Below are 24,535 nucleotides of genomic sequence, written 5' to 3' on the forward strand. Positions count from 1 at the left end.
CGTGCCTGCAGCAGTGTACTAATTAGGCGTGGCCAAGGCAGAGTTTCATTTGAAACAAGTGCACCAGTGTGGCCGGGGGGGACACGATGTTTCCCCTACCCACCTGATCTCCATCCTCCCATCACCACCCAGCTCTTAGGCAAGGGAGGAGAGCAACATCTGTTTTGTGAAGACAAACATGGCATGGCCTGGGATGCAAGAACATAACCATGTATGTGAAACTGCTCTTGTGGCCAAATAAATGCCAGATCAAATGCCACAATGCGAGCCACTGCTTCTCGAGCTCTGGGCTCTGATCTACCATCCTTGAGAACTGGCCTTTCCCAGACCATTGCTGTTTGATCACAATATCTGAGGCTTTTCTGAAAGCTCCAGCTCTTGGAGTCAGGTGATTAGGTGAGACTCTTGGCTTTTATTTTGGAAAAAGGCTAAGTTTGTAGCCGTGATGATTATGGAGAAGAGCTTGAAAACACAAAGGCACAAACCAGGAGGCAACTAAACAGAACCTCACGTTTATTATTTTTAAAACCCTGATGATTCTTTTAAACCAGTCTCGTGATTTGGAGGGACACGACTCATGAGTGTCAGGTGGCTGGGGTTAGCGACGCTAAGCTGATCTGTTAAAGGTGTGTTCTGAGTCGGATAGAGCGAGCACCAGGGAATGAGCCTGGTGCATTGTACAGAGGGGAAGGATGGCCTAGTGGGTAGCAAACTGAACTGGGACGTGGGCTAGGCTGCGAATAGGAGGGTGGGGGGCCTCAAAATCTGTCCCCATTACAGGAACGCCGGTCCTTGCACTCCCCAAGCACAAGGACTGCGGCAAGCTAGTTATGGGATGGGGAGGAGCAAAGGATGGGGATGCACCAGCCTCTCCCCAAGTGCACTGTGCCCTTTCATAGGCCAGGCTGAGCAGGGTCCTGGGAGCATCTGGCTTAAATCAGTGAGGGTGGTTCTGGGAGCTGCCTCTGGGGCAGTGTATCCCCGCTTCCCACCGCCACAGTTCAGCACTCAGGGGACTGTATTCTGCCCAGCAAGGGAACAGCTCCCATGATCCAACAGGTCTCTTCCTACATGTCTGTGAGCCTAGCAATCTGGTTTCCCATGATGCCTCTGTGTTACCTGAACTTCATTTTGTTTCCTATGCTTGCAAGTGTGTGCATGTGTTTATGCACGCGTGCGTGTGTGTGTGTGTGTGTGCGTGCATGCATGCATGTGTGTTCGGCACCTTTGTGTCACCATCATTTCAAAGGAGGGCCCCCGTGCTTAAACAGAAAAATTAACCATGTGCTTTAGAACATCTACTGGCCAATCAGAAGGTCCCTTTCGGTAGCACACTCAGAGCTGCTACAATGCAGCCATTGTTTGATGGGGACGTGGGTGTTTCCACTTAAAATTCTGAATGGGGAAGGAGAAAGGATTTTGGTCTGCTTGCTTGGCGTAGTAATTCTTCGCCACCACGATCCCGTCTTGGAGCACAAGCCATTGCGGTGGGTGCAAGCACATGTTTCAGCACAGCCAGCATACCCAGCTTCCTTGGGGGAGAAGTAAGTTAAGCCCGGTATTGCTTGCCTCCTGCAACCACTGCTTGAAAAACAAAAAAAGAACATTAGCAAGCCCAGCACTCCGCCGGAGGAAACCACAAGGACATGTTCCCAGGGCTGGGTATTCTGATGTAATAGGGCTTGTGGTTAGCATTCTAGTGTGGCATTTCTAGCCCCAGATCAAAATCAGAACTGTCATTCTGAGTCCAGCGTTACTAATGTTAATGAAACTCCGGGGTGGGGGAGGGAGGAGGAAGAAAGATGCTGAATTGGTTGGTTTCTTCCTGAGTTTATTTCTCTGTTCAGAAGACGAAATGATGATCTGTCATGTTGGTAGATGTTTTAACCCTGCTAAAGCTGATATTCAAACCTGCGACAGATCTGTTCCTTCCTTGAGAGAATGGAGACTCCCTGCAAGAGAAGGTTCCTTGAAGCTGTGACTTAGAAATTGGAGGTGAAAAAGACCTCTTAAGTATCTAGTCTGTACCCTTAATGCAAGATTGATCTCTAGAGACTGATGCAGTCTAAAGCAAGGAGACCTTTCTGATGAGACTTTGCAAACCAAAGTCTTGCATGGACAATAACGATTCTTAGGCACTTCTGAAAGAACAGGTGCTTTCTCTTAGCATCCCTGGGCCAAATTTCTCCTCCATGCATCTTTGTGTTATGTGCTGACGCCCTCCACCCCAGAGCTGGTTGCATGTCAGTGGTGCTGCATATCCTGTGGGCTAAATCCTACACGTCCTTAGTCAGGCAAAAATCATAATGAAATCAATGGGAGTTTTGCCTGAGTAAGAGCCAACAAAGGACATCAGGATTTGGCCAACAGTTTTCAATCCACTTTGGGATCTTTGGGGATGAAAGATGCTGCACAAGTCTAATTTGACACACCCACATAAATCATGACTCTCCTGCAAAATTCACAGTAACTTTAGTTCACTAGGAAATAGGGGTAGCACTTTGCATGCTGTCCATGTACTCAGAAGACCCCATGATATCCTGTTCCCATAAGCTCTCACTGCTTCTTTGACCTTTGTGTTTCTGTTCTCAGCAGACAAAACAGCCCGAATCTTTATGCTGCTAGTATTGTTGGGTTACAGTAAAGCAGAATTCATTCTAATTTAGTACTGTTTTTCCCCCTCATCATTTGTGCTGCAGGAGGTCTTTTATCGCCTCTATTTGATTTATACTGTTGGATACTCCATCTCTCTGGGATCCCTGACAGTTGCTGTCCTTATCTTGGGATACTTCAGGTAGGCGGCTCCGTTTTTCCTTTTGGGGGGGTATCCGTTTAATCACACAGGTCACCTGGAGTGGACTGGAGAAGACTTAGGGTTTTGTCAATAACAAAGCTCCTCCTTTTGTGTGTGTGTTTCATCTATCAGACACAGGGGTTGTTTTAATATTTACTGGTTGGGTTGTGTGTGGTGCCATTCAAACAAACCTCTTGGGGTTGGGTAGAACCCCCCCCCAAATCCTGATGTAATCACAGGAGGCAGACAGAGCTCCAGACCCAATGCCTCTGTCTGTGAAAGGGATTCGAGCTGAATGGAGCACATGGAAGCAATGGTGCTGATTCTTTGGTCCCCTTGTGGTGCACAGGAAGCAGAAATAGACTATAAGCACCAAGGTAGGGATTCTCCCAGCACGGGGGGCATAGAGCCAACAGAGTTGGATCCTACACCTTGTCCCTGCCAGGAGCGGCCATAGCCGTTTTGCTGGCCAGGATGGAAAATGTTTTCGGTACTCTCGCGCTCATGGGGCGGAGCGAAACAAAGGGGCTGGCTAATTATTGGAGCAAAACTGGCCAATCACAGTAGAGCAAAAACAAATAATTAAATCAAGCTGAGTAGCACAGCAGTCCAGCACTCCTTAGAAGTGGCAGCTAGTCTTACCTGCCCCTGGAATTGGTCCATCTTCCTGCAACCTCACCTGGGCAGGGAAACTGTACCATCCCCATCCGTTGAGGACCACAGCCAGCTGGTAGAATTTAGAGCAGCCAACAGATTGCTGTAACCTGCACCCAGAGCTGGCACTGGGCAGGGAACCCAGAAATCCCGAGTACTGATTCTGGGCCACCCCTTGGGCTTCAGACACCAGCCGAGCAAGCCCGTGCTTGGGGCGGCAGATTGTAAGGGGCGGCATTCCGCCCAATCCTAGGGTGGCACGGCCGCCTTTATTTTATTTATTTATTTTTTGGTTCACTGCTCCGGGTGCCCTGTAGGGGACGGTGGCACGGAGGAGGGGAGCACCCTGCTGGGAGCGGGCTGCGCGCTCCGTCTGCCCCAGCCAGTGCCAGGTCTGCAGCAAGTCCGGCAGCCCGCGTCCTTCCCCCCCCCCCTCTGACCTTCAATTCACCTGCAGGCGGGAGCGGCGTGGAGCTCCCCCGGCAGGCGGTGTGGCGGGAGGGGCCGAGTGGCAAGCGCCCCGGCTGAAGGAAGCCCTGGCCACTTGTGGATCCTCCCCTTAGTCTGGCGGGGGACCTTTTAGCTTACGCCCGCCCACTTCCTGGACCCCAATAAGTAAAAAAACACTACACAACAGGAAGGTAAGTAGAATATTAGATCTAATTGAAGCTGAAGAGGCAATCTAGCCAGATAGGATGTAATTATTAACACAGGGACAAACAACCCTGTGCCACAAATGACCACAATTCTCTTGGGCCTTAATTTTACATCTTACCTGCAGGGAATATAATTGAGTGTGACATCTCAGGGACCTTTAAGCCCATCCCCCATACTTTAGTCTTGCTATCCCACCCGACTGCGAGGTCAGCTGCCTCGGTGGCGTTTGTTCAGCCTCCAGCCAGTCCCCTGGGTTACGCCAGGGGTGAATTTGCACTGGAATGGGCCTGTGGCTGTAGCTTTGGGTCACTGCAGGGGCACGGCATTCCTGAGAGAAGAGGTGTGCTGGGCTGTCAGCACTGTGCAGAATCGTTCGACCCCACGGTGCCATTAGGAAGCACAGCTGAGCTTGACGAGGCCCAGTTGGACATCTAAACCGTTCCAATCCTGTGTGTCTTCCCTCCCCACTTCCAGGCGTTTGCACTGCACAAGGAACTACATCCACATGCACCTGTTTGTCTCCTTCATGCTGAGAGCGGTCAGCATCTTTGTGAAGGATGCAGTCCTGTACTCTGGGTCGGCTCTGGAGGAGATGGAGCATCTGTCTGAAGAAGACCTCATGTCCATTACCGAGGCCCCCCCAGCGGATAAGTCGCAGTTTGTGAGTACTGCTGTATGGCTGGTTACGTCTAACCTCTCCTTCTTGTGTGGCTCACTCTGGGTACGCTGGTGATCTGGGGCCTTATCCACTTCCTGCCTTTTCCCCAATGGGAGACTGAGACATCTGACCCCTCTTCCCCACCTAGTAAACCACAACGTCTTCCACATCCCCTCTTACACCTTCCCTGGAACCCAGCCCACGGTTTATATGCAATGACCCAAGAGAACCATCTGGTCTGCTTGACCAATGCAAGTTCTTCACCCCTAGTCATCCCAGGTAACACCAGAGCTAGGGTTTGGGGCCATTCCCAGCACCGTTATGTGGAAAGATGGGCATCTCCTCTTTAAAGAACAACGTCAGGGCCCCGTTGTACAAAGGATACGTTTACACAGCCCACGGAAGTGAGCCTGAGAGCCCAGGTTGACAGACTTGGGCTTGTAGGGTTCATGCTACGGAGCCATAGAGGTGTTGCAGCTCTGGCTACCACACGGGGCTCTGCAGCCTCGGGAGAGGGTGGGTTTCAGAGGTTGAACTCCAGTCCGAGATGCAACTTAAAAGTGCTGTCTAACACCGTAGCACGTGCCCAGGTCTGCCTGGGCTTAGAGGTTTGCTGCCGTGGGCTGCCACAGGATGTGTCAATATACCCGTAGTGGCTGGGGAGAGACTCCCTTTTTGAACAATATCCATGCCTCCGTTCCACCAGATATGTCAGCACATAAGTTTCCCAACATGTCGTTCTCCCACCAGAGTACATCATGAAATGATTTTCCGCTCGGCAGCTCGTCTCGGTACAAACCATGCAGACATCACTCAGCGGCCGTTTCTAGGCCATCTGACACTCCTGAGGCAGAGACTTGGAGACAGATTCCATTGCACCTTTACATGTTGACTTTCCCCGTAATTGGCTGTCCCCATTGTCATTTATTACTATTATGTATTGATATGTTTCTGGTAGAACTCACCACATGCTAAGGTCAGGGATAGCTCAGTGGTTTGAGCATTGGCCTGCTAAGCCCAGGGTTGTCAGCTCAATCTTTGAGGGAGCCTTTTAGGGATCTGGGGCAAAAATCTGTCTGGGGATTGGACCTGCTTTGAGCAGGGGGTTGGACTAGTTGACCTCCTGATGTCCCTTCCAACCCTGATATTCTATGAATGGTCCCGGGCCTGAAGGTTTTGCTAGATCCTCGCCTAGTGGAAGTTGGTGGAACTGTGCCAATTTATAGGTAGGAACTGGCCCTGAAATGGCAAACTGTGGGTTATTCCTGTAGCCACATATCTGCCAGTTTGAAAAGCGCTTCCCCCGTTCCCCGGATGTGTTCTGAATTTTGAAACGTTAGAGGGCTATTTCAGAACTAGTAATGCCACTTCACACATTAGCATAGCCTGGTGAATACCATGTGTGCCGTGAAGAGCTGGGCCAAAAAATTGCAATTAATTTTTTTTGCACCAAAAAAAATGCTTTTTTTTGGGCCCCCAAACTATTTGCTAAAATCTGGTTGAATCCGACAAATGATTTTGGTTGGGGAAAAATTGTTGGAAGATTCCAAACATTTCAGCTTGACTTTTTGAATCAAAATCGCATTTCAATTTCAAATTTGGCCAGTTAAAACACACACACCCAATGGCTGAATCAAAACAATAGCCCCTCCCCTTCACCCCCCCCCCCCAAATATTGCTTTGAATTGTCTGAAACATTTAGTGCTTCAATAACAACAACAAAAAGGCTTTGGTTCAAATCAAACTGGATTTTTTTCCAGATTTTTCGGTTCAGCCCCTGAATGGGCAAATCCGTTATTTTCTTAGCTTTAGTAACGTGTCCCCACTCTGCAGAGGATGTGGGTCTATTACAGACCATGCCACTTTACCTCAAGCTTTAGTGACTCATGTTTAATTCAAAAAATCTTCAATTTGATTCCTTGTATTGGTCAAGATGTCAGCTATTGCATTAGCTCCGCACTAGCCAACATCAACTAAAAGGAAAACACTCAGCGTTTGCAAAGAATGCATGTACTTCGCTGCATTCATAGAGAAATTTTGTGTAATAAATAACCAGAAAGAAATGATTTCTATTTCATGAACTTCAAAAGCAAATAAGTACCTAAAGGGTTTCGCAATGATTAATATATTACTTTATTTCCAAAGAAAGTGGGAGCTCCATAATTATTTCCTTGGGCTGTTAAAGTGTGGGTGGATGGTAATTTTCTAAGAATATAGGAAGTATCATTTGAATGGGGTTTTAAAAAAAATTATCTTCTTTATATTTTTTTTTCACTCTTTGTCTTTAACAGAAAGACAGCTCTGCACACTGAAAATTCCTCTTTTTAGCCACCGAAAAGGGCATGAGCTAGGCAATTCTGTGCCAGTCATGCTGGGCTACATTGTTCACTTTAGAATATTCTCTGAGCAAGAGGCAGTCTATATGCACTGCCCCAGGAGGACATGTTTTAAGTAGAGCAGGTCAGAAAATGCATTGTCCATCCTGCAAAAAAAATTCGAGATTTGGGGGGAGGGGAAGGCTTCCCAAATTGGGACAAAAAGCCAAAATTTGGACATTTTCACAAAACAGAAGTCCCCAGAAAGGTTCATTGTAGGTCAATCAAAATGTTTTGTTTCAATTTCCAAATGCTAACTGGACACTGCCAGGTTCCCTTTTCGACCAAACTTTCCGGTCGAAAACCGGACACCTGGCAACTCTACTTGCTGTGGTCGTTCCCCTGTGCTTGGAGTGCGGAATCGTCACTCCATAGCTATGATGCCGTGAATACCACTGTGCAGTAAGGCTGAGACAGCACTGAGTTTTGTTAACGTTCTATATCTAATTAAAGCAATCCCCGGGTTAAATCTGACTCAACCGACGTGCATATTTAGGGCTAGGTTTTCCCAGGCGTGGATGCAGCAGTCTGTACTGATTCAGCAAAGCACTGAAGTTCCGGGTGAAATTCTTCCTGTGTTATTCCGGAGGTCAGATTTGATCATCACCATAGCCCCTTCTGGCCTAAAAGTCGGAGAGTACAGCTGCCTACGTCCCACTGTCTTCATGGCCTTCAGCGTTTTGCGGCACAGTGATGGAATACGAACCGAATCGGGGGTCTCAGACTGTCCAAAGTTCCCAGTTTCCACAACTGGGGCTGGCTTTTCGAAAGCACTCCGCTCCCCTTGTTCTAAGGCGAGTGGCTGAGCGCTTTGGAAAATCGCAGTTCTTTTGAGAATCCGGCCCTGCACCGGGGCGCCGAGCCCTGCTGTGTCTATCGGTGTCATCTGTGGCTGGAGGTGTGATCTCTGCCTGTCCATTGCCGCTCACCCCGTGCTAAATGCAACCTTGATGGAAGTGGGCACAGCTCCCTTTGACTTCCAGGGAGCTGCATCTGCTCGCACCAGGACCGAGCCTGGCTCCCGCTGGCTCCTGCAAAAGTCTCCAGCTGTGCAACTGCTCCCTCTAGGTGCAATGAGCTGATGCTCACCATGTGTGTAGTGAATGAATGTTCCACCTACTGCCGGTGGAGTCTGTACCTTCAGCCTACAGCAGGGCACTTGCTGACTGTTATCTGTTGCACACCTGCTGCCTCAGGGCACCATCTAGAGCAGCTTCCTACCTGCAGCTCACTTGCAGGATGTGCTGGTGCTTGTTTACCATCTGTACAATGCTCCCCCGCCCATGCACCGTGTGTGTGCAAGGTGCCCCTGTCATATGAATTTATCTGTGGGTTCCTGAGTCGCTGGCTGAATCCATGAGCACCCAGAATGCTGACACCCAGAGCCAGCACGTGCAAACAGCAACAGATGCTGGGTATAGAATCCCATTTTGATGAGTCGCTGGCATAGAAGAAAAAATTGTCCGTAAAAGCAACGGGCTGGCACTCGAAAATCCTGAGCAGCCCTAACCCAGGGCTTCGAGTGCTCTTGGTGAGGCGGAAAGGCGAATGGTAAATTCCCTGGGGCAGATCTCAGGACCTCTCTCCTCCAGCAAGTGCATTGCAGCCCGAAGTGGGGCACCTGCTTCTCTTCTCACCCATGTTCTCCTGAACAGTCAGGAGCTGAGCACTAGGTCAGATCTGCCGTTACACTGGGATAAATCCATAGTAGCTCCATTGACGCCAGATCCAACCCACTATCTTAAAATGAGACCTTGCTCAGGACAACCCAATGGGACTAGCTACCCAACCATGTCAAATACCCCTTGGGTCTTCCACAGAGAGTTCATCTGAGATCAGATTTCAGAGCTGAATTCCTTCCCACAGTAAACCTTATGGGCCGGATCCTCGGCGGGTGTAAATCAGCATCGCTCCCCTCAGGTTAATGCAGTTACGCCATCTGAGGATCAAGCCCTATAAGATGTTCCTCCTTATTATTCTTTTTATTGGAATAGTGCCTAGAGGTCTCAACTGCAGTCAGTTGATCTAAGTCCTGTACAAGCAGGTAGTATTGGTGTCTGCACTGAAGAGCTTACAGTCTAAAATGGAGGCAAACTAAGTGGTAGAGGTGGGACTAGAACCCTTGGTCCCAGTCCAGGGCTCTAGCCATAAACCCAAGCTACTGCCTGTAGAACACCCTCTGGAGAGCCTCTCCAACTTGCATGGTAGCCTTTTTCTTCTCCAGTTTGTTTTCACGCTCTCGCTAACCCATAACTACCACTGCTTCAGGTTCACACCACATTTTTAACCCCCCTTTCTCCCTCTGCCCTCACTCCAGATGGGCTGTAAGGTCGTCGTCACCTTCTTCCTGTACTTCCTGGCGACCAATTACTACTGGATCCTGGTGGAAGGACTCTATCTCCACAGCCTCATCTTCATGGCCTTTTTCTCTGAGAAGAAGTATCTTTGGGGCTTCACACTGTTTGGCTGGGGTGAGTCGCCGCTGCTCTTGGGGTTTTCTAAGCTGACTGTGTGTTTGTGGGTGTGTGTCTGTGCAGGTCGAAGAGAAAATGAAGACAGAGTTAAAGGGCTGGGAGGTGTTGCTTGAAACATCACCCTTGAAGGCCTTATTATCTGCCCTTGTCCACATACTATCTCCAGCATGCATTGGAGTCCTCATCAGGACACGAAGCAGCAGTGGAAATGCTCCATGGACAGTCCTCCAGTCTGCCTCACTCCGTGAGGGCAGCTGGATCCATATACTAGCTGATCCACCAATCCGTCCTCTGACTTGCCCCGTCCCCTGAATCCCCGCTGTGTAGTAATGCATGGGGAATCACCCGAAACTGCAATGTGCAGCATACAAAGGTTGCACTCCTCCTACACGGGCTCCCCAAATCCTGTCCCAGGCAGGGCCTCCCTCCCCCGTGGAAGGGGTGGCAGGACCGCGTCCCTGAAGACAATATTTAGTTGGATGTCTCGATCACAGATTGATCCCGTGCAGAGCCAACCAGGGGGTGTTCCTGGAATGGAGCGCTGCAGCTGATTTCACTCTTAAATAATTTTCTGCCCTTAGAGATACAGGGGCCAGGTCCTCAGCCCGTGTAAGTTGACACGGGTGTGACACCGGCTGGGCCAGCTTCCCTTGAGACTGTCAGCATCTGGGGAAATGGTTGTATAAATGGGACATTCAGCCAGGGCTCAGGATGTTGGTTCATGGGGGAGTCCGACACTCTGATTTCCTTCCTCTGGCCTCAGACTCTCCTGCCACCGGATTTCTCGAGTGTCCGGGCGCGCAAATGGAAACCTGCAATTTGTGGGGAAGCTTTTTTTTTTTTTTTTTTTATGCCTGGATCTTTTCTTGGAGCAGGGAGGGAGGGAAAAGGTGGGGGCAAGCCATTCGTGGAAGGCTGTTTACACACAAGTGTTTAAGAAGAGAATGTGCTTTTGTTCCCCTCTGGCCCTGCCGCTGGCTTGGTGAGACAGGGCAGGGACGAATGAGGTGCAGATCGTTTGAGGGCAGCGCGATAACTGCCTGCAAGCGTCTGATGGGTGGAAACACCGAGGGAGAAGAGGAAATGTTTAAGAGGGCGCTCACGGGTATAACGAGACATAACGGGGTGCAGTACATGAGCAAAGGAGCATACAGCAGGGAAAGCTTCTCGAGGGAGGTATCTATTCGAGTTTCTCCAGTGAAACAGCAGAGACCTTGTTTTAAAAAAATCCACTGGACAAAGCCCTGGAGAATATACTGCAGGCCACAAGCTTGCCTTATGTACTTGGTCATTTCCACCTGTGGATCTCCCAACTCGTCAGATAGTCAACATTCAAGGTGTAACATGTATGTCCCGCCCATGCGGTGTGGAACTCTGTCGTCCTCTAGTGGTGGCTAAGCCACCTAGCAGTTGACAAGCCTGCTACAGCTTTGCTACGGAGCTTGGCCTTTGAGCTCAGGCAGAAGCGGTTTGCGTCTTGAGATCCAGGGGTCTCCGAGGTGTCAGCGTTGCGAAGACTATGAAAGCCTGGCTTTCCCTAGTGAAAGAATGATGCATTGGCTAGAGGGATGTCCAAACATCCGCGACAGGACAATTCTTCTTCCAACTGCTATTAGGCTGAGAATTCTTTGGCCTCACATATTTAAAAACTCTTCAAAGCCCTAGAGTAGCAGAGGCACCTTCCTAATTTAGTCTTGTGTCTATTTTACTTCGGAGAGAATTGCACTGAATGATTGCTGCCGCTTATTATTAAAATGAAATGCTTGGTACAGAGTAGGCCTGATAAATGATTTCCTAGTGCAAATCCTAGAAATAGGGGCGATTCGGTAGAAATAATTCCACACATTTAGCACAACGCAACATTGCTAATAATGCCGAAGTAGCCAAAAAAAACCCCCAGTCAAACGGGCATCGGATCCTTTCATTAACACTTCTGATCGCTGCCAAAGTATAATCAATTTATTGAGCCGCTCACAATGCAAAAGGCACACCTGTCACAACACCAATTATCCATTTGACTTCAAACATTCGTGGCTGTTCAATTAAATTCCTCTGGAATGAGAACGGATGATTTCCTCCAGTTGCATTTGGTTTTGCTTTATTTGGATTAGCATGATAAAAAAATATACATACACACGGCTTTGATACCTGTTGGGCATTCAGAAGGGGGCCCCTGTCCAGTGCCCTCTGAAGTCAATGGAAAGACTCCAATTTAATACAGCGGGCACTAGATCATGCCCATACCACAGTGAAGACCAATGTAGAACCAGTGATAAATAACTACGATGTTCACATAGGTACATAAGGGAGAAGTTTGCCCCAAGATCTGAGATCCTTTGCTTATATAACAACAAACATCTGAGGATTTGTAATGCCCTGGAGATTTCTAGGAAAATCCAAACCATTCACCATAAATCAATTTATGCTGAAGGAACCCAAACACCAATTTGCTCTCTGATGTTAGATCCAAGGACTTATCCGGAGGAGACTTTACAGGCCAGAGCCTCAGCTGGCATAAGTTGTTGTCAACAGTGGACCTGGAATAGTTGGTTTTTCAGTTCACTAGCAGTTCCAAAAAACTGAGTTAAAAAAAAAATCTTTGGGGTTGACCTGAAAATGAGATTTTTTTAGGACAATTTTCAGCAAATCAAAAAAAAATGAAAACCAAAAATAATTTTGGGTCACACAGAATGTTTCATTCAGCCTGAGACCAAATGTTTTCTTTTGATTTTAAGCTTCCTTTTTTTAATTTATTTTTTACTGTTTTAAAATTAAACTGAAGGAAATTTCAAAAGGGAAAGTGGTGTCAAAGAAAAAAAATATATTTAAATGGATAGATTTGTGGAGGAATTTGTCATTTTTTTGTTTTTGTTTTTTTTTCATCTGAAACAATTTGATGAATTCAACATGAATTTGCAAAAAGTTTTGTTAACCCAAATCCCCGTTTTTCATTGAAAAAAAAATTTCTGCTGAAAAATTTCGCTGAGCTCTGGTCAGTGGAAGGATCTGGCCCTTCTTGTAGTAAAGAGGATACAAAGGTGACAGAAGGAACTTGTTTCTTGCAGACATCTAGGGGGAAAAAAGGATTTTACGTGTCAATAAATTCACCACCAAGCTTCAGGTTCTCTGCAGCTGCTATATAAAGGAAGTCCAAGGAGCATGACCAATAACTGTAGAAAATCAGACTATTTCAATTGTATTTTATTCGCAACGTTTTAATTGTCCCTGGTAACTGGACCTCACGGCACTTAGACACAACGAGGGTGAGTGCGATAGGACAACCTAAAATAGACTGAGAGTTATTGCTGTTAGAGGAGCACAGAGAGGCACCAACCAGGATCAGAAGCCCAGTGAGAGACTATCCCTGCCCCCAAAGTGATTGCAAGCTAAATGCAGAAAGATCTGGCGCAACTTAGAGCAGCCTTCAGCATCTCTTCTGTGCCAGTGATGTTATTCAACTGCTTGTAGGCAGGGAAATGAAAAATAACTACTCCTGCTACTGGAGCAGAGGACAGGGAAGAGGGCTCTTTTCCATAGGTTGAATGCTATTATTATTGTATTATAGCCCAGAACGCTTCGGTTAACACTCCAACTTATAGAGATACAAGATCTTTAGGGCAACCCTTACTCACACTGAGGAGCACTTCCTCCTAATGGGCTCCTTGCGTGAGCATGTGTAATCCACACACCTCCTGGGTGTGGTGTTCTGTCCCATGTCGTGGCACCGAGACCACTTAGAGCGAGCACGGGCGATTGAGTTTGCGCTATAGCCTTAGCTTAAAAACCATATGGCTTTTAGCTCATGCAGTAGATGCTCACGCATTGAGGTCGCAGGTTCAATTCTGCCTGCTGACGACCGGGATCTGTTGGCGTTACACAAGCATGACTCAGTGAGGGGTGCATAATCTGCCCTTTACTGACCACGTGTGGTTTGGTGTTACACATCACTCAGAAGATAGCACAATAGCATGGAATAGAGACACCCCTATAGGCCTATGAACAGATACAGTTCATCCCGGCACTCCAATGACGTCTCCCTTTCTGAACTGCAGGTGGAGTCAGCATCCTTAGCTCTTCATCATACAGGACTCAAGGGCATTAGAAGAAGTGTGTGGGGGGGCGTCTCTTTGTTGGAATGGGGCTGCGGGTTGGGGGGGAGGGTTTTGCCTAGCCTGAGACTTTGCACTTTTTCCAGCTCAAGGGGAGAGACCTGACTTTATAGAACCTGCATTGTACACACTGTGTGTATTGATTGGACATGCACAGCGCATACAATGTGGATACTGTAGACGTCAATGACAGCATCGCCACCCTGTGGGACTCTACCTGTGGGAATGCTGGCTACACACGCAGGGCTGGGGTGTGGGTGGACGTGTGCATGAGGGAGACCAAATTGCTTTTGTGAGGCTTGCCCTTCATGGCTGGTTCGCCAGCTGCAAGGACAGTTCATCCTTTGTGACTTTCACTGCCAGCACCACCTGCCGGCTGACACATACGGCCAAGTCTTTGAGCGTGTCTTCTAATTCTGGGTCCTGACATTGTGCCTGGTTTTTAGAGTAGGCTGAGCGCCCACTGCTCCCATTGATGTTCCTGGAAGCTGTGGGACCTTGACACCACTTAAAATCAGTCCCAAAGAATCTCAAATTGGGCATCCGTGTGATGACCATAATAACTACTGGTGGGAGAGGCCAGTTGAGACCCAGCAGAAAGTGGAGTTAAAGAGATACTGTAGGGAACCCAAGGGTTGAGGGTCTTATGATTTATAACATAGGTTTCTTTTTTTCTTTTAAATAATTTGAACAACTAGCCATGGCCTTTGGAAAGAACCTGCAAGTCCAAATTCTGTCTCCGTTACACCGATGTAAAATAGAGATGGTCAAAAAAAGGGGGAGGAGGGGATTATGCAAAGTTTTGTCAAAGTAATTTTCATTTTACACATTTGAAAAGGGGACTCATTTCAAAATGTGTCCCATTTTGTATCAAAAAACTTTCTGTTTTGAAAATGTTTGTTTTCAAACTTATCTGCTTTTTAATTTTTTCATTTTCCTTTCCCCCCAATCCCACAATTTTCTGCCCCCCTCTTTGTCTCTCCTCTCCCCCCTCCTTTTTTTCCCTTTTGCCATTGAGAAAGAATGGAGAAGAAGGGGAGAAAAGGAAACGTCATTAAAAACCCTATTGTTTAAAAATATTGTGTTTGAAAAATGTCAACCAGCTGTAGAGTAAAGCCGGAGTAACTTCATTGAAGTCAGTGGAGTTACTCCAAGCTTACACTGGGGCAGCTGAGAGTAGAATTTGGCCCACAGAGCCTGTGTATGTCTTTATTTAGTGTGGCCTCGGGGATAAAGCATTGAAATAGGATTTAGGAGACTTTGGGTCTATTCTTGGCTCTGCCACTAGCCTGTGGAATGACCTTGGGCAAGTCATTTCCCTGTTCCGTGCCTCAAGTTTCCCCATCTGTAATATGGGGATAATGGTATTTACCTCATTTGTAAAGTGTTTTGAGATCCACTTTATAGCTGAACAGAGCTACATAAGAGCTAATTATTAATATTGTGTATTCATATTTATAAAACTGATCCAAACCCCATTAACGTTCATGGAACCCATTGACTTTAATGGGTTTTGAATCAAGTTTTACAAGGTGTGTCTACACTGCAGGTGGGAGCTTCTCAGTCCAGGTAGACAAACCCACTCTAGCAGTGCTCAGGCTGATGTACTAAGAATAGCAGTGTGGGTGTTACCGCTTGGGCAGCAGCTTCTCACCCACAACTTCACTGGGTCAGATCTTGGGTGACAGAGCCACAAGATCTAACGGGTGAACACTCTGGTTTGGGTTGCGAGAGATTCTCAGTCTCTCAAGCCGAGGAGGTCAGGTGAGCACCCATGTTTCTGCCAGAACATCCACATTGCTATTGTTAGTGTGGTAGCGTGAGACTATCTCCCCGAGCTCGGAGACTCGCTCCCAGCTGCCGGGTAGACACACTCAAAATGGGGCCAGACTTTCAGCACTGTAAACGGGCATAGCTCCAATGACAGCAATCCCAGTTGAGGATATGGCCCGTGGTTTGTAAAATTGAGGTTTCCCTGCCCATATCTTCCATAGATAGTGGTTTACCCTGAAAAGGAAGTATTTAGTTGACCTTATAAAAAGTCTCCAACTATACGTAGAATGCAATAGGGTCACAAATTATTAGGGCCATAAATTAAATATTTCTTTTTTTTTTAATGTTAACCACTGTATGTAATTGTAGAGCGTGGTCCAGATGCATCCCTCTTGTAGTACCATTGTAGCCAGAGGAGTTCTACCAGACTGGAATGAGGCCCAGTGTTTTATTATTTATGATTCTATCACAGTAGCATTTAGAGGTTCCGACCAAGATCGGGGCCCCATTGTATAAGGCTCTGTACATACATGTAGGGCAGTGTGTACAGTACAAACACTACATACCCATCTAGCACTGGTATAAATAGTAGTATGGACAATGATGAACAGCTGAGTAGAGTAGGGTGCCCTACATGCCTGAACCCCCTGTATCCTACACATCTGTCTACACACCCAAGCACTGCCTCCCATGTCTGCATTGCTGGGTCTAGCAGTGTAGTGTCCAGCTGCCGGAGCCTTTCCCCGCTGCCTGTAGCTACACACCCCAGTGCGTGTGGTCACAGCCTGCCTTTCCCTGGGGTGTGTAGCTACATGGACCCTACATGCTGCCGCAAGCATAGGCAAATGTAGACAAGGTCATAGTGAGAGAGAGTCTCTGCCCCACACCCCATTCAGGAAAGTACTTAAGCACATGTTTAACATCCCATGGACTTCAATGGAGCTGAAATGGGCGTAAGGCTAAACACATACATAAGGACTTTCCTGAATTGGGCCCCACAGACCATAGAAGCGACACAGAGTTTATAATTATTAATAACCATCCTCTTTGCTTTCTGTGGGGGGAGGGATAGCCTGTAAACTCAGGGTTGTAAGTTCAATCCTTGAGGGGGTCATTTAGGGATCTGGGGCCTGGGCCTGCTTTGAGCAGGGGGTTGGACTAGATGACCTCCTGAGGTCCCTTCCAACCCTGATATTCTATGAAGGGGGCTCTTTTACTAACATTTGTGGAAGCTCTTATAGGCCCAATCCTGGGTTTTCAGGGAAGTCCATGAGGGATTTGGGTGCATAAAGAAATTAGAATTGGACTCAAAAAAAGAATCTATTCCACTATTCAGTATTGTCTTAGCTCTTACAGGGAAAAAATAATGCCAGGGGTAAATCCACTGAAATGAGCATGGTTACACCAGAGATGAATTTGGCCACTATGCTTTAAACATATTTTCCCAGGGTTGTCTTAGCTTTCATTAATTCATGAGGCAGATGGAAGAAGCTTCTTCTCCATCCCAGTTGAGAAAAAGCTCTTTCTTTGATCAAACTGGTGATCAAATTGCAATGGGTAAAATGTCAAGATGCATCAAATTAGAGGAACCCTGGCAATCTGAATGATTTGTCCAGCAAAATCTCCTAGCCCCCTAATTTCCATAGTTAATACTTATCTCTAGAACTGGTCAAAATTGGGAATTTCTGTCCCATAGGAAATGCTAAGATTTTGTCCTGAATCAGGACAAAAAGTCAAAATCTCAGCACTTTTGCAAAATGAAATATTCCAAAAATATTTTGTTTTGACTTTATCATTTGGATTGTGTATTATATGAATATAAAAGTCAAAACACTCATGTGGAAAGAAGTTTTGATCACTTCAATATGTTCCTGCAATACGGATCATTTTTTTGTCGAATCAGCATGTTCCAACTTGAAACTGTTCCACTGGAAAGTTTTCAGCTAGCTCTACTTATCTCCTGGGTTTGGAGATCAGCCTGGAACTATCACGAAGATGGTCTCTCCCATAGGATTTCTGCTGAATCCAGTTTTAACTGGCAGCAGTGAGACCGTTATGTGAACTGTATAGCCACACAGAGCCTAGTGCCTCCAGATGACCTGTAACCCAAAATGGCAGCACAAGTGCTCTCCCCAATCCCATCTGACTCTGGTGCCACAGGGTTATAAACAAAAATGAATATCCAAACTGATCTGCCCTACTTGGAAACCTACTGGCTTCCCAAACTTTTGAGAAGGTCTCCAGAGCCTCAGAAGTAGTGGAAGGTAGAGAGGTCATCACTGTCTGAGGGGATTGCCGGCAGCCATCTTGGATATGTGTGTGATGGGTATGTAAAGGTTAGGATGCTTTCTATCCAGAGAGGTAGTGTGGTCCAGTGGGTTGAAAATCCAGAGTTCTGGTCCCATCCCTGTCCTGCTGCATGATCCTTGGCAAAGTCACTCATCTCCTGCCATTTCTCCTTCTTGCCAAGTTAGTTTGTGAGTTCTCTGGGGCAGGGGCTGTCTCTTCATATAGGTATGTACAGTGCCCAACACAATGGAATCACAATCTCAGTTAAGACCTCTAGTAAGATCATTGCTACTGTAATATAAATCATAATAGTCCTGAGTCATTTGTGTCTCTGGATCCAAATTTCCCCAGAACTCCAAGGTCTTCATATTTGGTGTTCTGGATAGGACCAAGACATGGAATATGGGTCTATGTCTGATTCCAGACCTGTGGTTCCCTGAAGTTGGAGGTGAAACCAGGATTGAGCCCTTGGGCTCCAAACTATACTTGAACCATGGGGGAGTCCTTTAAATAATTTCCCTCACACCAGCTCTAGCTCTTGGCAGTTGGCTTGCAATGGACTGCGTTTGCTATACATTGTATTTACTGATGAGTACTTTCTTGTTTTCAGGACTCCCTGCTGTAATTGTCACAGTGTGGGCCAGTGTGAGGGCCAATCTAGCAGACACAGAGTAAGTCTTGGTTGGATTCTGTGTTGTTTTTCTCCTGTTCTTGTGTTATGTCTTTGCTGTGTTTTTGGAACCGAGAGGTTTGTGGATGAATTACAGACCCTGGGGGGGAAAAAACTAGATAAGGCTGCAGATCTGAAGCAATCTTAAAATGAAGGCAGGAAATGCACCAAGCAGGGGATGAAATTCTCTGGTTCTGTTGTAACTCTCCTGGCTCGTCTTTAGTTTTAAATAATTTAACCAATTTGTGGTCACCTACAACTTCACAGCTGGCACATTGGGACCGCTTGGAAGTCTGCATCAAACTCAGGGATAGAATTGTGATTCTCATGTAACCCACACATCTCCTGGGTATGGTGTCCTGTCCCTTCTAGTGGCACCAAGACCACTTAGAAATTAATATGTTTGCTACAGCTTTAGCTAATCACCATGTGGCTTGAGGCTCGTGCATTTAGCTCCAGAGGTCCCAGGTTCGATCCCCCACCGACTGTTGGTGTTGCACTCCACAAGCATACCTCTACCACTTGAGCTAAAGGAGAATCACCCATTCGCTGGTACATTACAGGGCTTATGACACACATATGAGTAGTTCCAATCCCATCCAGCAGAGGTCAGTACTGCACTTTACTCGCTTTTTCCATTTACGTATGAGTGGAGGCACCCATGATTCTTCACCACTCGTTCCAGTCCATGGCAAGGGTTCATAGGTCTTGGAGTTACAATCTTTTCATTTTCAAACTTCTCTTGACAGTCTTTCCATCGTATCCTTGTTCTTCCATGTCCTTTCTCACTGTCCCATTCCTCCCATGCTTTCTTTGCTAATTGTTTGCCTTCCATTCTTATCAGACATCCAGCCCCCATCAATCGTATGCTCGCCAGCCTATCTCACTGAGAGTCCCAAATATACGTTATCCCTAATTTCTTCCATGAACACTCTCTACCCTCCACTTGCTCGCTGTTCTCTTCAGCATATTACTTTCTACTACCTTTCTTCCATCTTCATAAGACCCACAGTTTCCAAACCATAGAGTAGGGGGGAATAGCTCAGTGGTTTGAGCATTTGCCTGTTAAACTCAGGGTGGTGAGTTCAATCCTTGAGATGGCCATTTAGGGATCTGGGCAAAAATCTGTCTGGGGATTGGGCCTGCTTTAAGCAGGGGGTTGGACTAGATGACCTTCCAACCCTGATATTCTATGATTTGATCTACATGTCTAAGGCCCTGGTGGTTCTTTAGTAGTACTTCTCCTTCCTCTATACCAGCAGTGGGCAACCAGCAGCCCATCAGGGTAATCTGCTGGCAGGCTGCCAGACAGTTTGTTTACATTTGCATGGCCGCGGTTCACCTTTTCCGGCCAATGGGAGCTGCAGGAAGCGGCGGCCAGCACGTCCCTGTGGCCCATGCCACTTTCCACAGTTCCGATTGGCCAGGAACGGCGAACCACGATCACCGGGAGCTGCGGGCAGCCATGCAAATGTAAACAAACCGTCTGGCAGCTCATCAGCGGATTACCCTGATGGGCTGGGTGCGCCCACCACTGCGCTACAGACATTGAAACCTTTTGAGATCAGTACTGCACATAGAGTCACAGAAATGTAGGGCTGAAAAGGACCTTGAGAGGTCAGTTACCCATCCCCCCATTGCTGCGGATTAGGCATACCTAGATTATCCTGGACAGGTGTTGGTCTAACACACTAGCCAGTTGAAATAGCACAAGGCAGCTACTCTACGCTCAGCCCCCTCACCCCCAAACCCACTGCCAATTTCAGCATAAGCTGAACATACTTAACGCTAACTTCTGAAATTTGCCACCTTTTCAGTCAAAGCCCCTCCGGGCACTGGGGGGGGGCTGTAGCTCCCCCCCCCGCCCCGCCCCCCACCAGTAGCTCCTGGTTTTAAAATGGAACCGAACCTGATATCGTGCTGTGCAGCATAGTTTGCATGCACGATATACATCCATATCTGAAACCATGCTACAAGTACGTTCCTATCCTACGAGCAAAGGCTAACCTAACTGCACGCCCTAGTGCATGTGACTTAGCTCACCACTCAGCTCATTAGAGGACAACATATCCCTCATCACCTTGACCGTGTAAAAATCTTCCGCTCCTGTCGGGGCTTTCACCACCCCTTTTATTTGCTCTCCTCAAACATCCGCACGGAACAGACGCTGGCCCCGGACGTGAAAACCACTGCTGTGGTGTGGTGCCAGCAGAGGGCTACAGACCCTTTCATTTCTTGATTGCTGGAGCACATCCAGTCTACAGCAGCAGCGGTGTGAAGCCATGATTACCATGGGACGGGCTCACTCAGTGGCCTATATAAAATATCTTTGGAGGCCTCTGTCCAGTTCCCAGCAGAGAGGTGACCACATCAGAAAACCCACCACCTCAATCAATGCCCCCTCCCCTTATGGGCAGCTGAAGCAGAGAGGCCAAGGATTGGCTAGGCCAGGAGATTGAACCTCCTGCAGAGTAGGGTTGAGACTCATTGGCAGAGCAGCATGAGGAGATACATGCAGTTGTTCTTATCAGAGCGCTTCATCCTGCAGGACAGCCAGGGCAGCACCTTCTACCACCCCAGCATTCACTTGGGCCTCGCCTACACACAAAGCATTAGCTATAGGTATGATTTTTAAAGCCAATTGAGTTCAAGCCCTCTGTGGACACTCTTAACTTTAATTGAAGCCTGTGTAATTAATGACTACTGTTGGTAAATTTGCAAGCACGAGCTAAACTGATGGAACCAGTTTTAAACCAGTTTAAGTATGTCCACACAGGCCTTTGTACTGGATTAATATCCCGCCTTTAGTTAGATCGGTGCAACTTCTGTGTGTAGGCCAGGCCTAAGGAAACGAAGAAAAGGACCTAGGAGTTACAGTGGACGAGAAGCTGGATATGAGTCAACAGTGTGCCCTTGTTGCCAAGAAGGCCAAGGCATTTTGGGCTGTATAATTAGGAGCATTTCCAGCAGATTGAGGGACGTGATCATTCCCCTCTATTCGGCACTGGTGAGGCCTCATCTGGAGTACTGTGTCCAGTTTTGGGCCCCACACTACAAGAAGGATGTGGAAAAATTGCAAAGAGTCCAGCGGAGGGCAACAAAAATGATTAGGGGGCTGGAACACATGACTTATGAGGAGAGGCTGAGGGAAGTGGGATTGTTTCGTCTGCAGAAGAGAAGAATGAGGGGGGATTTGATAGCTGCTTTCAACTCTCTGAAAGGGGGTTCCAAAGAGGATGGATCTAGACTGTTCTCAGTGATACCTGATGACAGAACAAGGAGCAATGATCTCAAGTTGCAGTGAGGGAGGTTTAGGTTGGATATTAGAAAAAACTTTTTCACTAGGAGGGTGGTGAAGCACTGGAATGGGTTACCTAGGGAGGTGGTGGAATCTCCTTCCTTAGAGGTTTTTAAGGTCAGGCTTGACAAAGCCCTGGCTGGGATGATTTAGTTGGGAATTGGTCCTGCTTTGAGCAGGGGGTTGGACTAGATAACCTCCTGAGGTCCCTTCCAACCCTGATATTCTATGATTCTATGAATCCCAATACGGCTTGCTGCACCCTGGCCATTACAGACTGGGGTGCAGAATTCCAGTTCAAAGAGGATTGGACACAAGCCTTCACAATGCTAAAAGAGCAAGTCCCTGAAATCTGCCAAGAGTTATGCCCAACTTCCACAGATTTCAATGCAGCTTAAGCGCTAAATACCTTTGAGGATCTGGGCCTAAGATTTAAAATACATTTAAAATTGGCTTTTAAAAGCAGACGGTAGGGTTAAAAGGAGGCCCGTTTCGATGCCGATCATTGCTGATGGGATGGGGAAGGGATGGCTTGGGTTGGGGTTGGGGTTGGGTTGGTTCCGCACGTGCATAGGGCATTGAACGGTTCCCGTTTTCAGACATTGGGGCTATTTGCCTGGGCAGATGAGGATTTACTGATGTGTTGCCAATCTCTTCCTAGGTGTTGGGACTTGAGTGCCAGCAATTTACAATGGATATTTCAGGTGCCCCTCCTGGTAGCTATTGTGGTGAGTACCGGATTTGATTTGGGGTGGCGAGGGGGATGGGAGCCAAAAGTAGGCTGCTGGAAGAAAGAAACTCAGCCTGTGATCCTAAACTTTTTAATAAAATAAACACATAGGTCAGGATTTGCAAGTGACCAGTGATTTTGGGGTGGGGGCTCAACTTTGGGGGGGGTCTGACTTGACACGTCATAAAGGGACCTGATTTTCAGACAGTGCTGAGCACTTGTCCTCCAGGTGTTTCCAGCATCTTGAATTCAAGAGTCTTTCCACTGACTTCAGAGAGCTTTGAATCAGGCCGAGTGGCCTTGATTCTTCTGACTTACAAATCACAGGATAGAGCAGTGTGGGTGAGAGGAGAATCAGGCCTTCTGCATTGGAACCTTCTGCAGTAAATGGGCTAATACATGTAATTAGTAGAGTTCATCCGGGAAATTATTTTTTATTTTCTTCCCTTGTTAAAATTTTGTGTCGACGGAAATTCTCCAACTGGCGCTGGTGGTTCCTTCTGTGCATTGGAAGGAGCAAAGTGCCAAGACCACACAAGGATCATTTGAAATAAAACTGTAGGATGGAAGGCACAGTTCAGATAGTTCAAGTGGTTGATTGCCAGCAACCCCATTGCATTTAATTTAAAGCCCAATTAGTAGACGACAAAGAGCCGAATACAAGTTTGTCCTGGTAAAGAGAATGCTTCTTCATGAGGTTCTACAGAGCTCTTTACAAATGCAGTTATTTATCGTGCAAACATATTCTGTGGGTTGTTTCCGGTTAGTCTCTGTGGGTTCCTATTGCACACTTAGCTGCTTTTTCAGTCCCCGCACTGGCTTGTCATCTGTTTCTGGACAACGTTTTGCATTTTCTGGATGAGCTCTCAGACAGTTCTGGGTGTAAGGGGCTTAAAGTCCCTCCACTGCACTGGTAACTTAGAAGTCATTCAGTTGTTTGCATTTCCTTCAAAGCTTTGCTGGTGTTTCAGGGAAAACAAGAGGAATTTCCTTCCTTGTTTCCTTCAGATTGGGATCACGGGTTCTGTAGCAATCAGGAAATACAAGGTCTGATGAAGGACTGCAAAGAAACAAACGGTCCAATGGCTTGGCCATTGTTAGCTGGAGAGAAAGGATGGCCTTGTGGCAAAGCTAGGAGTCAAGATTTCTGAGTGAAATTCCTGCCTCTGCCCAGACTTTCTGTGTGACCTTGGGTCCGTCACTTAAGAGTGAAATCCTGGCTCCGTTGAAGTCAATGGCAAAACTCTCATTGATTTCTATGGGGCCAAGATTTGCCAGTTACCTCCCTGCGCCTCATGTATCCATCTTTAAAATGGCAGTAATAAGACTCCCGTTCCTCCCTCTGTAGTCTGTCATGTCTATTTAGATTTCACATTCTTCAGGGCAGAGACTGCCTCTTAGTCTGTGCCTTTGTACAGCCCCTAGCACAGGGGGGCCCTGATCTCCGCTGAGGCCCCTAGGCCCAAGTAATAAACTCTGCAGAAAAATGTAGGCCGGTTTCACACAGAGCCCTAGCCCATGAAGATACTTTGTCCCTTTCCCTATTGCTTTTCCGTCTCACCGCATTTCTCGTGATCTATCTTTGAACTTGCTTTAAAGGCTGTTGAAAGATGCTGGGTTGACAGCCACAGAGACTAAAATCCCCTATGCACAGAGCAGGTCCAGCAAGGGCAAAGGCCGTGCAAGCTGCCCCCATCCCACCTTGTCCTGCCAACAGGCCTTGATCCTGATTTAGAGGCACCTGACCGGTGGGGGGGCGGGGGAAAGAGTCATTCAGACTTCTGGCTGAATGTCAATCACCTGTTTGAAAGGTTCTGTTCTTTCAGCCATTTTGAGGCACTCAGTTGCTCAGTGATGAGTAGGGCCCTACCAAATTCATGGCCATGAAAAACGCATCATGGACTGTGAAATCTGGTCTCCCACTGTGAAATCTGGTCTTTTGTGTGCTTTTACCCTATACTGTGCAGATTTCATGGGGGAGACCAGCGTTTCTCAAATTGGGGGTCCTGACCCAAAAGGGAGTTGCAGGGGGGTCACAAAGTTATTTTAGGGGT

General features: G+C 47.3%; 1 protein-coding gene across 2 annotated transcripts in view; it reads left to right on the forward strand.

The window, feature by feature from the left end:
* Positions 1-24,535, forward strand: part of PTH1R (parathyroid hormone 1 receptor) — a 172,935-nt gene that overhangs the window by 128,402 nt on the left and 19,998 nt on the right. For both annotated transcript variants that reach the window (XM_054016758.1, XM_054016759.1), the window contains exons 6-10: positions 2,700-2,794; positions 4,580-4,766; positions 9,456-9,609; positions 18,394-18,454; positions 22,413-22,479. In XM_054016758.1, the coding sequence (XP_053872733.1) occupies positions 2,700-2,794; positions 4,580-4,766; positions 9,456-9,609; positions 18,394-18,454; positions 22,413-22,479 (564 nt within the window). The remainder of the gene's footprint in view (positions 1-2,699; positions 2,795-4,579; positions 4,767-9,455; positions 9,610-18,393; positions 18,455-22,412; positions 22,480-24,535) is intronic.

This window comes from Malaclemys terrapin, chromosome 2, assembly GCF_027887155.1.
Source record: "Malaclemys terrapin pileata isolate rMalTer1 chromosome 2, rMalTer1.hap1, whole genome shotgun sequence".
NCBI lineage: Eukaryota > Metazoa > Chordata > Testudines > Emydidae > Malaclemys > Malaclemys terrapin.